The sequence below is a fragment of the Carassius auratus genome, chromosome 16, assembly GCF_003368295.1.
Source record: "Carassius auratus strain Wakin chromosome 16, ASM336829v1, whole genome shotgun sequence".
In the NCBI taxonomy this organism is placed as follows: Eukaryota; Metazoa; Chordata; class Actinopteri; order Cypriniformes; family Cyprinidae; genus Carassius; species Carassius auratus.
Genome location: NC_039258.1, coordinates 14,093,236 through 14,107,730, shown reverse-complemented (window position 1 = coordinate 14,107,730; position 14,495 = coordinate 14,093,236). Strand labels below are relative to the sequence as shown.

The 14,495-nt window shown below is 36.7% G+C and overlaps 1 protein-coding gene across 1 annotated transcript; it reads right to left on the bottom strand.

Annotated features, from left to right (window-relative positions):
- Nucleotides 1-839: 839 nt before the first annotated feature.
- On the bottom strand, nucleotides 840-3,577 carry id4 (inhibitor of DNA binding 4). Its single transcript, XM_026284202.1, has 3 exons — nucleotides 2,986-3,577; nucleotides 2,456-2,514; nucleotides 840-1,441 (listed from the first exon to the last, which is right to left on the bottom strand). Exons 1-2 carry the CDS (start codon nucleotides 3,316-3,318, stop codon nucleotides 2,470-2,472), a joined length of 378 nt encoding a protein of 125 aa, XP_026139987.1. The 5' UTR covers nucleotides 3,319-3,577; the 3' UTR covers nucleotides 840-1,441; nucleotides 2,456-2,469.
- Between the last annotated feature and the right edge of the window lie 10,918 nt (nucleotides 3,578-14,495).

Genomic DNA, 14,495 nt, shown 5'->3' with positions numbered 1-14,495 from the left:
CAATACATAGCTATCTTTTGTATTTTTGTCACTGTGCGTACTGTGAAGGCCGTCGTACAGTTCCTTCAATGCAGTCTGATTATAATACAGGGCATGAAAAATGTTTCAAATCTTTTTGTTCGCCAGGAACGAATGGCAAACATGAAAACGTCAGAAGCAGGACAGCGAGCAAAGTGGAAATAAATGACGGTTCGATATGTTTCGTTGATTGAAGACATCTTTCATTCCCTCAAACACTGTGTCTTTTATCCACTGTGGTTCTATAGAAAGTGAGACGGTTAAAACAGTATACAAATATTAAAGAAAATATCTCAAATATACTGTTGAAAACGATCAAGGTTGTGCTTCTGTAGAAAAAAAAAAGGAAAAGAAAAGAGGCACATTTTAATAGGTACATCTGAATTAGAAATTAAAATGTTTTCAAAGATCACATATAGTTGTTTGGAAGGACAATATTCTGCATGTTTATGGCTGAATTATTTCTTTTATATCAATACTTGCATAAGTATGCTATAAAATTATTTTTCACCTTAACGGAAATTCAAAAAGAATTAAAAAATATGAAAAGAATTGTGAAATTATATACAACTTGCGTTAGGGCAGATGTGTTTGGAGAGGTTTTGTACAAAAAAAAAAAAATACTGCTTCCTTGATTGATTGTTCAGTAAATAATATTCTCATTCATTTCAAATAATTTATTATACGGATGAAAAATATTAGCCATCAACTAATTCAAATGAAACCGTTTCTAAATATATTCACGCATCAGGAATCCAGTAAAGGTTTATTGTATATGTTTTAGTAACTGTGCTCACGAAACTAATTTAACGGACAGAAAATATGATGTGAGACCTTTATTAGCAGAACATCATGTAATCATTCACTACATTTATGTGAAAACACAATATTTACAGAACAAAACATTTTGGATAAAAAATATTTTAGAATAATTACAATCAGCTGGTTGAACATATACTCTCTTACACATACATTTATAGAACATCCTCCTTGTTATGTACAGTATTATTTAAGTCAACACTTATCGTAGTTCTTTACAATATTAAAGAGTAGGGAGATCCCTGTTCAGATGTTTCCATTTTGACACATAAAGCTTTACAGTCTGCTGTTTTTAGTCAAATTAGATGCAGAGTTTGTTTTTGTTTTTTTTTTATCTGAGGAGCCTTTAGTTCTGTTCCAATTGGAATTCCATTGGCTTTGGATTCTCTGTCCAGATTCAGCGCTTCCCCCACTGAGAGAGAACAGAATGGGCACAGGAGAAATCTGGCTGGCTTCACCGCATCTTTGACAGCTGACGTTAAAATGTTTACATATTATGATTTAGTAGCTATTAGTTTCAGTGCTGCTCCCCTGCGATTGGGTCTGGTGTGTGTTGGATTCCCTGGTGAAGCTGGGCTTGGCTTTGGATGGGTTCAGTGCACACCTGTGAGAGAGGAATGAATAGAAGGGGTGTGTGAACTGTCTGCTCCAGACTGACCGGCTCCACCCAATAAACAGAGGGCATGCTTGATCAACAACCCCAAAACAAACCGGGTTAAACAACAAACGCAGTGCTTCGCTGGCCCGGACCGCTAACCTCATGCGTATACGCGCTCCCACACACAGCTGCGGGCCAACCGCCTCGGACGTTTCACTCTGTAGCTACCGTCCAACCCCCCTCTTAGCGAGACTGCCATAGAAAGGACAGTTATTGCGCAACCTACAGCTGGGTCCGAGCCGCTGCCAGCGTCAAGGAGCCAGAGTTACAGTCCAGCCAGAGCGGAAAGCTCAAGTAGACAGATTGCCACAAAAACCGGCATTCATACTAACAGGAATATTATGGTAATAACTTCTATCTATGTGTTTTTTACTGTCATGGCTCTATTAATAATAGCCATTGCAGCTGCATGTACTGCCAGCTCCATTAGAAGTCTGTTACCCAATTATCCTGACAGTTCAGCCCTGTTCTCAGGCTGTGGATTCTGGGTAATGAAAAGCATTTCTCTGGCTTTTTCCACTGCTGCATGTCTTCAAGCTTGAAATGGTCTTAATGCAGGCTGATTAACACACTTGGTGTGTTTTAATGTAGCTGCTTTTTTTCTATTGAGATAATTGGTTTAGAAACAAAACTGTGACAGTATTTTGGCAGCAACACCCTAAAATGTATATTTTAAAGAAATCTTTTCTTTTATAGTATCAATTAATTAGCATGAATTAGCCATTTTATGTTTTAAAAATGAAAGAATGTGCGACACGGACTGCGATGCGAAATCATTTTACAATGATTCATTTATTATTAAAAGCAGTGTTTGGCTATCCATAAAAAAACCAGACACATGCCTACACACAGAAGTGCTGAAGAAACCATCTAGGATTGGATGAATTATTGTAAGTAACCTTACATGAGTCATGGGATGAGTCCTTTGAGAATCTTTGATATTGAATCGAATGTACTCACCGGTGTGCAACATTTCAGCGACATAAAACTGAGTCTTCCTTATTGACTCCCGTCGTCCTCTGAAAGCAAAGGAAACAGGTGCGTTCATTCATACTGCGGCTAACGGTGAGGTGACATGAGGGCCACAATAACCATCATTAAGCTATTGTACATGGAGTCATTTAAAATAATAATGATCATACAACAGATAATACAGCTTTAATACATATGCACACACACACACACACACACATACAGAGGTTTTGATATATGCCTCATAGCTAAAAGATGATTTTAAATTACATATGATATATGTAATATAAAATAAATTAAATTGGACACTAAGAAAATGCTCATGTTTTTTACATTTTGGCAAAGAACAAGGAAACACAGGCCTCCAGCAGTCCGCTCTACAGCATCACATTTGGTCTGGTGCAGTTCAAAGAAACACGCACTATTGTCACTTCTGTGCGTAACGAGACTATCGTGCACAACCAGCATCACCACAGTTGTTTTAGTGAACGTTCACGGAGGTTTCTGGTCCTGCTTACCTGCTCTGTGTTGATTTGTGTGAGAGGGGTCCGTGTGGAGGCGGGTGGGCTCGTCTGTTTCAGGAGAGACGGGTGCGTCTCCAGCGCCAGCTGCAGGTCCAGGATATAGTCAATGACATGCTGGAGGATCTCCACTTTACTGACTTTCTTATCCTGCGGAATAGTGGGCACCAGGCGCTTGAGTCGGCTGTAGCAGTCGTTCATGTCGTACTGCAGACAGAAAAGATCCTCCTCTTCCATTTTGCATTGGCTGCGCTCCGACAAATAACGCAAGGAGAGCTGACTGGAGCCAGAAGAAACCTTGTGAGGGCGAACCGGTGCGCTGGCCTTCATTGTAATAAACAAAAGCACAAAGAGCTCAACGAGAACGGGGGGGAAACGAACGTGCGCGGGACGCAACAAGAGGGGTTCGTTTTAAAACGCAATTTGGAGCACGCGAGAAGAGGAGCGCGGTTCTATCCGGAGCACATCTCCTGTCTGAGAGGGAAAGCACAGTGTAAAACAGCGGAGGAGTTGAGGCTGGTCATATACAGAGGAAAGGGGGAGGCGCCACTCGCTCGAGCTTTGACAGTGCTGCGCGAGGAGAAACCGGTCAGTCACGAGCTCCCGTGATGATGGAGCAGCGCGCGACCTGTAGGGGCTCGAGCGCGAATAAGAGGCTGCTGGGTGAAACGTCCGTGTGCATGTGTGCGCGCGTGTGCGTTTAGCCGCGTGTGGATATCTGCATGTGTGTTTCCAAAACAGAAATAATGAAAGAGGTCCAAAGATTTACATTCGTTAATTATGAACAAAATCATTCCGTTGTTAGCCTACATTTTTAGCAAGTCCGGGGCAAGTTGTCTCAGTATCCTGACTAGAAAGTCGAATTCTAAAAACATTCAAACCCCTTTTAAATTACTTTTTTCCCCTGCCCCTTAATAAATAAAATGTTTTCTAGCTTTTGAGTCAAGTAAGCACAATAAAACATTACTATTTAGTTAAGTGACAACTAGATAAAAAGGCAAATTTGGTCTAAACTGAAAGTGTTAACACTATACAAGAGGGTCCAGTTAGTTAATATTAGTTAAAACATTAACTAATATGAAATAGCAGTGAGCAATACATTTGTTACTGTGTTTATTAATCTAAAAATACAATTCATTTTAGTTCATTTTAGTTTCATTAAGACACAAGTTTAGATTTGAATAATACATTAGTAAAGTTTGGAATTAACACAATAAGATATTATGCTTTTCATTATAGTTCATATTAACTAGTGTAGGTAGTTTTAACAAATGGAATGTTGTTGTAAAGTCTTACCTTGAAAGTCTGAATCGTGTTCTCAGGAAAAGGGTTTTTAATTTTTATTGGGGCAAAATGTGTTTCATAATGTGACATCAACAAAAACATTTTTATTTTGTACATGACCGTGTACATGTCTGCTGTTCAGTGACTTGTTTTGATGAACTGGATGATGTTTTCTCTTTGTTTAGCTGAAATCTTACACTGTTTAATGGCAGACTCCACTGTCACAACTTACCCCATGTTGTGTGATACCATGCATTTATTCACAAACTAAAAAAAAAAAAAATCTATACTGAGAAATATGAACTACGAGAGCTCTGGTCCTCCCTATATGAAAAATAAAAAAAGAAAGAAACTCAGTGCACACATGTGGATGTTTTGTGCCCTATATACAGTATGTATATATTTCCAAGAATCAGTGTATATCCATTTTCAAATTTCTCATCAAGTGCTTGAGAACTTCATGCAGCATTGAAAGAGAAGTATATTGTTCTCTAGGCGAATACTTTGAGTCCAGACACTCATTCATGATCAGTCACCTTAACACCCAATGCTCATAGAGTCACAAACATTAACATATTCTTCTGTAGGCATCTTTCATTCAAGCATTCTCCAGAAGAGGTATTTGGTTATGAAACATGGATGAATCACCGTTTAGTCTAACTCATTTCATTCATTTTGTGTGCCAGCCTTCCCACAGCATAGACAATTTTCCCATAATCCTCATGGTAGATTCATGGGTCTCGCACCACAGACGGTCTGGCGCCAGTCCCGTAATGTCCCTTATTCACAGCAGTCCACCTTCAAATAGTCTCACATCCGTGGCAAGTTGCCATGGCGATGGAAATGCCTCCCTTCTGGTGGCAACAAGTGAGAATCCGCTTTGCCTTTCCTCTCACTTTGATGCATGGAAGGGTGTAACGTTCTGCTTGGGTAGAATCTGTAAGTGTGCTATATGTATTAGGTAATCATGAGTCTTTGTCATGAAAAATTCTACTTGCTTTCTGCAGGTGGGTTGGCCAAACACCCTGCAGCTTAGCAGGTGCAAAGAGTTTGCAAATAGCGCTATCCGTCATGTTCTGAAAAAGGGTCCTCAAAAACGTAGCACTGGCGTCCTCCTTTGAAAACAAAACCACTTACGATGCACAAAGCCCTGCAATTAGCACATCACAACAAAAATCCTCACCCTTCTTTTCTTGTTTAGTCAGAACTTGCATTAGTTTGTAATACTTTATTTAAAAGGGAACGTGCAAGGCCATGATAGGACCTCACATCTAACTCAGCGCTCAGATTTTATTAAGCATGCTGTTTGATTATGAACCAAATCATAGAGTAGGTAAATGTACATTTAATAATGCATAAATATAAAATTAAATATATAAATATTATTATACATATAAATATACAATTATTATTATACATATAAATATACAATTATTATAAATCATATAAATTAAATTATGACCATTTTTAAAATTATTTGTATAATTATTTCTATAAGGATATAATAGGAATATATTTACAAACACAAACACACATCTAAACATTTGGTGCTTAATTATAAATAAATAAAAGGCTGATAAAATTAAAGTCATGTGGCTCATGCAGATAAAAACAGATATATATTTTAAATATCATTGAAATATTATTTATCCTTTTTTATGACAAAGCAAAGTTCGTTCTGGTTGTAAAATGTCACTTGGTGCAACTCCCTAAAATATAATGATATTATAAATTAATATATATATAAAAAAAAAAATGTTTTCACATTACACAAACTTTTTTCAACATACATTATTTTAATTTTGACTTAATGGTTACACAACCTTTCTTGAAATTAATATAAACATTTATAATACAAATCCATATGAAACCAACATGAAAGTATATTTCCAAGACATGCAGATTATTGTATTTCACTGACCAAAATATGTTTTGATGTGCAGGGATCATGTCTTTGAATACTACGCTCATATTCTCTATGATATAATAATATTTTATTTTCATTACAATTTATCTGTCTATATTCCGTGTTTTGTGTATTAGTTATGGCTCCTGATGGTGTCCTATAGTCCTTGGATGGGAGCTGTGTCCATTCAGGTGAAGAGAACACACATCTCACTCTCTTTTTCAAAGACAGCTCTTCAAAAGAGACAAGTATATGAATCTTTGATGGTAACCTTTCCCAGAATACCTCTCTGTCTCTCTGTTTCAGTCCCCAGGCATCAGGATACACTGTAACGCCTGATGTCTCCAGCCATCATTACAGAATTTATCAAATGTGACATTTAATCCTTAAAACAAATCTTGAAAATGAACCTCTTTGAATGTATAAGTCAACAACAAGAAATAGTCTCATTCCCCTGAAAATTATTATCTGTTAGCAATCTATTTGTTTGAGTGTCCTGACCAGCCCAACTGAGCAACACTGGATCAACCAATGGTGTGAGTTTGGGGCGGGTCTATGCGTTTGCCCAACCAATGGCAGATGGGAGTGAGATGTTAATTTTAGTGAATATTAATTTTACTATATGTGACCCAGGACCACAAAACCAGTAACAAGTAGCACGGGTATATTTGTAGCAATAGTCAACAATACATTTTACGGGTCAAAATGTTATGCCAAAAATCATTAGGATATTAAAGGTGCATTAGGTGATTGTCTACAGAAATATTTTTGTTGTGCTGGTTGTATCCTGATAGCAATCATTAAATTAAGTGGTCTAAATGTATTTATATATTCTGAGGAAGGTGTAGGGCCAAGAAATGTTTGTCCAACTAAAATGCTGGGTCCGAGCAATTTATTTGGCTTTCCTACCTGCTTGTCAAATATGTATTTGCATACCTCTGCGCACCCAGTTCACGCAGACAGGATACGTCATGTATGCGGTGTAGACAGAGCGAGAATGGCAGACAAACATCAACAACCTGATCTTCCTTCCTGTTAATATAGTACTGTTAATAATTGCATTATGAAGTTTTCTGACAAGTTAATGATACATGATTTAATTTAGTAATGTTGTCTCTGTTCGTCTGGTGTACATAATCGTTCAGGGGGCGTGGTTTTGCAGCCCAGTCAGCAATCAGTTTCGGCCCAGTACTGGCCCACATCTGGCCCGCATGGATCTCACGCGAGCCAGATGTGGGCCAGTTCTGGGCCGAAACTGCTTGCTGTCTGGGAGGGAGTGTGGGATGTTGGCTCTCAGTGCTATCAGACTAGAGTTAGATTTTTTCAAGATCTCCTACTGCACCTTTAAGTAAAGATCATGTTTCATGAAGATATTTAGTGTAAATATATCAAAACTTTATTTTTGATTAGTAATATGCATTGCTAAGAACTTAATTTGGACACCTTTAAAGTCGATTTTCTCAATATTAAGATTTTTTTTGCACCCCCAGATTCCAGATTTTCACATTGTAATTCAGCCAAATATAGTCCAATCCTAACAAACCATACATCAATGGAAAGCTTAATTATTCAGCTTTCTGATAATATGACTGGTTTTGTGCTTAAAAAAAAACTCTGAAAATTATGTCATCATTTACTCACCTCCAAGTCATTCCCAACCTGTATATATTCCCTTTATGATATTTTGAATAATATCTTTAAAAATATCTTCATATGTGTTCAGAAGAAGAAAGAAACTCGTACAGGTTTGTAACAAGTGGAATGTTAGGAAATTAATTTTCAATTTGGAAATATCCCTTTAAATGAACTTAAATAGATTACATTTTCATGATTATGTTTCTTAATACACCAAGAAAGTGCAATCTGTTACAATCTAAAATTAAAAGTTTTACTTTAAAGTACATTCTACAGTAAATCATTGTTTTAATATTTTTTTTGTCATACATTAAAAGTACATTAGGTAAAGAACTAATGTGAATAAATTAGTATAAATAATTCATTGTCAGTACATTCAGTAATAGACTTTAACACTCTAACCCTAACCCTAGCCCTAACCCTGAATAATTTATTATGAAATTACATATAAAAATGCACTGAAGCACTCTAACATAAGTACAGCTAATTGCATTTAATATAAATTTAAACAGTAATAAATGTTAATATATTTGCAGTTAAACATACAATTAAGTGTCTGAAAGAAACCTAAAAAATAAATAAAAATAAAGTATATAATTTAAAGTGTACAACTTCTTTTTCACAGGGGTGTTACACATACCTGTTATACCATGATCACTGTGGATCAGTGTTGTACCTTGCTGTTGTGTTACAGCTGAGCTCCTTATCCAGACTAAACAAACCATCACAATGTTCAGTATGAGCCCTAGCAGCTTTGTATGTACTTCAATCAAATTTGATCAGCGATGCAAACTGTTGTCATTGTGATGGGCGGTTGCTGTTTTTCTGTCTATCATTGTTGGCGATGGAGTTTATTCAGTGGGTCTGACTGTCTCTTATCCTCTTGCTCAACAGACAACAGCTCTCATCTTCATTTACACAGGTGCTACAGTATTTACAGAGAGACCTGTGCAAGCAGTTGCTATAATACTCTCGCGCTTCCACATATAGACACATACATCTGCAAATAAATGCTCCACCCTCTTTGTACGTTTCCTGCCATGGCTTTGAAATTATATCACATTATGCAAGTCTATCATAGACTCAGACAGTTTAAGCTGGGGTTATGTGATCCTGGATGCAGCGATGCAGAAATGATAGCTCCATGCTTTCCAAACATTAGATTGCTTCTGAAGATGGGTGGGTTTGCACACATAAATTGCATAAACATACAGACATAAACACACCCACACACCTGCACAATAAATAAGGATTCATCTGCAACGAGTACGCTGGAAACTTGAGGTGAGTTAAAGGAATACTTCATCCAAAAATGAAAATCCTGTAATTTACACCCTCATGCCTCTAAACATATCACATATGACTCATGCACGATTTCCTAAGTATTCTTAAGCATATGAAATATTTTAATATAATTTAAAGTCATGATTCATTAATTCTCACCGTTCTTTATTTGCAGTGAGCTTCTACCTGTTGTGGCTGGATTGCTGAGAACTGGATGAGTCTAGTTTGTGAATTAATCATGTAGGCTATTTTTTAATGATGTGGATCAAACGTGTCCAGATTTTTAACATTTTAACTACTTTAATTTGTATTACTAGAACACTTGTTTATGCTCTTTTAATGCATCTGTCCCTAACTGGAAGAAATCAATGAATTCTCCTTTTCAAGTTCAACTAGAAACAAAGTCATCCAGGTTTGGAACAGCATGAGAATGAGTAAATGATTATACATTTAACTGCTGCCTATTATTTAGCTACACATACTTTCTTTCTAGAAGACCATCACAGAAAACAGGTCCCATTTGTTATTTTATGCGATTGTCTTTCCCTCCAGCTTATGATAAATTATGTTCACAGCTTGATGATTTCATTCTGGTAATTTTTCCATCTGTTTTAGCTTTGTGGAAATGAACACATTACTCTTTTGTGTAAGTAAATGCTTACTTACACATTTGTTTTCAAGAAGCTGCACTTTCAAGAGAATATCTTGCCCATTTTGTCTAAATTGAGTATAAGATGTGGCATGATGTTCAAGTCTAGTTGCAGACAAACCGTACCGTCGGTGTTGAGGTTGAAGTGTTGGCGAAAGAACAGTCCAAAGTGTCTGAAGATCTTTAGATCAACTCCTGGGTCACTAGCCAAAAATGAGTCTCAGATCTTCCTTAAGGGTAACTAACAGAAGTGAAAAATCAATGCTAAATAGAAACAATAACATGCAAACAACCATACAATTTTACCATGTAAAGTAGAGGTATAGTTTTAATAGTAAAATAAATAGGCTTATACAACAGTTAGTTGTAGTCCTAAAATTTAATTGGTTGAAAAGTGTTCAGATCTGATACACAGTTTAACATCATTGGAACTTTTTACTGATAGCTTATCTGTATGCATACTCCATAATGGCGGTGGAATTTTTTCAGTGACTCTTTCTGTAGATTACATTGTTTTGCCAGTAGGTGGCGACAAGTCACTGTCTTTATGAATGAGTCATTGAATCATTCATTCAAATAATTCTTTCAAAACACTGATTCATTCAGGAACAAAACATTTTGAATGCTGCACCCTCTTGAGGTCACATTTATCGGCCGCATACTTCATCAATTTCTAATTCATAAAACTGACCGGTATTCCTCAAGGGATGTAAATTTCTTTAATATTTTTCCGAAATGAGGCATTGCTCTTGATGAAAGAGGGTGCAGCCTATGCAAAGAGACACAGCTAGTGACTGCTTTATTGACTGAGTCATTGAATCATTTGCTTAACCAGTTTGTGCACTCCACTGTTTTGCTCAGAGACTTTAAATTCTGCTGTGGCTTAGTGTGGAACCATACTGTGTTTTATAAAGGCAGGATCACACCTGAACTGTACTGTTGTTTGTGTAATATTACTTGCGAGATACTCTTCCCATATAATCTGTTGTTGGTGACAGGCTCTGTGTGCAATCAAAATGTAGAGCATTTTGGTAAATGTTATCTTTCCTATTACTCTGGAATGTTCTGCTGTTGTTCACAAAGCTGCTTGTTTTCATACTTTTCATATGTTTCAATATATTAAATGAACCACAATTATTTTTGTTATTCCATAATTTTAAGACCTGTATGTTCAGCTTACACACGAATCAGTTTATACCTTGATTTTATATCAGATTTAGGTTGTATTATTTTATATAATTTTAAGTTATCCTGTGGAAGTTTTTCAAGGCTCTGAAAATAAAAAACTGAAATGCAAACAAAAATGCTGAGAAAATGTAAAAGGTCAAAATCAGTTTGTCTCAAAATTCTGGTGCTCTCCCTTCTTCTCTCTTTTCAGTTGCTTTCTTTCTCTGAAACCAAACATTTTCTACCCAGGAACCAGTCTCCTTAGAGAGCATGTTACCCTCTCAAAGAATTAATAGCTCTCAATGATCTTGCCATCTGCTAGCAAAGGTTCATACCTACACACTGGTTAAAGAGAGCGAGAATGGGCATTAGTCAAAGAGAGCTCTTTCTCATATAGTTTGTGCGTCCCGTGGTCTGAAAGAGCAGGGCCCTCACTAAAGGCCACCATCTGCTGTTTCTTTCTTTCGAGCAACCCCTGAGTTCTGCTGACGGCCTCTTCCCAGCTCTGATCCCAATCCTAACATCACTGCTGCGCGGAATGGAATGCTCGGCTAATTCTATGAGAAGAAACTGGGAGAGGGAGAGTGTGTCTATATGAATATCAGCCATTTAGTTGAATATCATTGTTTTCAAGAATTCCAGTCATATCTCCTGTTTCTCCAGTCGTTCTCTTTCCCTCTCGTTGATTGTCCCCACCTCTTGTCCTCAGTTTTAACACGCACGCACACACACACACACACACACACACACAGATCCACACGCCTTCTCCCTTTCTTCGAGTTTGTGAAGGAATGTGTTTTTAAGGGAACAAAACAGTGCACTTGTGGGAATGGTGCAGGATTAGTAGTGTGGGATGTAATGAGTGTGAGAGGCCAAAGCCTGATCCCTACTCATTAACTCATCTTTTCACCCTCATCCCCCCATCCACACTCTTTCATCTGATTTCCTTTTTAATCCCTCCATTCATCCAAATGATCCTTCGGTGTTCTGAGATCGCTCCTGTCCTCTTGGGCTGAGAAACAGCCATGTGCTGAATCAATATTTGCGGTTTTGTCATTGGGCAAGTTGTCTTTTTAGTTTTTGTCAAACTTTCCAGACCTATCTGGCTTCGAGAGTCGTCATAAAAGAAAATCTGCAGGAACTTTAAAGTAATGAACTAATTCCAGGTGTTGAAGAATGATGTAAAATCTTCCAAAAATGTGTAAATTGTACGCTGGCGGCAATCTTCCGAGATCAGTCTTGTGTCATCAGCATGTGTGGCCCAGGCTCATTAGAAAAACATGCCTTTAGTGACATTTCTGCTTCTTGAACACTTTTAAAGTGAAATGTCTAATGAGTGGCACTAAAAGTATGCTCAGTTTTATTGTAAACAGATGAATGTTAATGTTTTATTGTTATATATTATGTTGCAGTTCAGAAATGCAATGTCTGGTGAGTGAAGTTAAACGGTTAATACTAGTGCATTTGAAATAATGTACCACCTATAATAAACCTGACAGTGTTAAACAAATGAAAAACTGAGAGAAGAAACCACAGCATTTTAGTCTGCTCTGTGCTTTTTAATAGTGATTCCTGTTTCACGAGACTGATGCAAGTTACACTCGGCTTTACTGGGTGAGTAACCGAGCAAGTTTTTGTTAGAAAAGCCATATATGCTGGCTATTTATGCAAATGTCAAAATGTACTATAGTTCATAAACTGTGTACTATTATAAAAGTGTTTTGAGGTCATATGGTTTGTGTAAGGCCCTAAAATAAGTATTTATTAATCAATAATCTGCACCTGTTATTGTAAACTGTTGTTCAAAAAATAAAATTAAAATAAAATTAAAAAAGTTTGAGAATGAGTTGTACAGGGACATTTTTCAAAAATGTAGGTAGAGGGATGTTTTTTTCCAATGAGCCTACTAACATTAACGTGAATTCAAACATATCTGTTTATTAAATATACATACACCACAGCCATTTTTTCCTAGGTTCTAGTGAAATATTTTCCTCTCTTTGTAGAGCGGACGGATGGCACAGATGGTTGTATTCTGATGCACATTTCCTTCATAGTGCCTTTATAAAAGAGAGAAGCCTTTTTCTCGGCTAATATTTAGCTCCTTCAAATGCTAATGGCTTGGTTCCCTTCTCCAAGGTTAGCATAACAATTATGGGAATGCTTTAGATGTGGGACATTTGTTTATGAGTTGAAAGGGGTGTGTAGAAGCATTGAGCAGAGGGGTCCGAGCTATTCATGTCCTGCCTCTGAACCTCGAGTCAATTTCAAGGTACAAAGCTGCACAGTTATTACAATTAGCAAGCTAATCTTCATGTGGTGCTATTTGTACTATAATATGGGGCAAATGAAGGATGAAAATATCAGGAATTTTAGATTTGAATGAGATTTTTTTGTTGTTGTTTTTGCAATCATGCCTCATTTATAAAAAATAAATAAATAAATGTTGTACAGTATGTCATAAATCTATATTTAAATAACCAAAGAAATACAACAAATAAGTTCTAGCAAGTTCAGACTGCACTGAACATGCAAACAAACACCATGAAGTTCCAAAATATATTTAGAAAACATACACTTCATCATTTGTGATAATACATGCAATATGATTGAATTTCACCCTCTAGAGAGTTCCATATTTCATTTCAATCCTGAAAGGCAAAATCGTGTTAATGTTCTAATTTCATGGACTAGATCAAAGTTGCTTGTAAAAAAAAAAGAGACATTAAATTGAATGTGGGCCCAACAGTTTCACCTCATTAACCAAAGTTATGAAATATTACAGATAGCCAATACAACATCAAACACACCAAATGGGATATGACTACACAAGCCATCTCATACTGAGCAGCAAGATGAACAAATCTCATCCTTCTCAGATCTATCTATCTATCTATCTATCTATCTATCTATCTATCTATCTATCTATCTATCTATCTATCTATCTATCTATCTATCTATCTATCTATCCTCAGTTAGGTTTATTTTCAGTATCAGCGTTTTTGATTGTTTACATCTCTTCTAAAACTATAGAGGAGACAAAATGAATGGGGTGTTATTCTCAAGAGAAAAATCTGAAAAGCATCAGATGTCAATGACATTGCTGTCTAGGAGAAACAATAGAGATATTAAAGAAACTATTTTCCTTTCCTTTCCGACAGGGGGGATCATCGCATGTGATGTGTAGCTATAGAAATACCTCCCATTCCTAAAAACAAATAAATAAAGCAGTCCCGAAAATTCCCAGTGTGCCTCGTTCAAAAATATACCACTATTCCTCCAAGGCTTTTCCATGCATTATTCACCTGTTCCGTTGCCAAGAGAGCGCTCGGGGGAATCGTTGAGACCTCATTGCAAAATTTATGCGGATCTCTGTGTTGCTTTACTTCCAACCTTATTAAACTCTATAATTTTCTCAGGAGAGTCTTCCACACCAGAGCTTCTCTGTCAAAAATATTCATAAATATGCCTAATAAACAAATTAGCATATTCATGTTAAGTGCTTATGACAGCCACTCTGGGTTTATACATACACAAATTGAATTTTTAGGTTTCTTACAATTTTATGGGCTCTAAAATTAT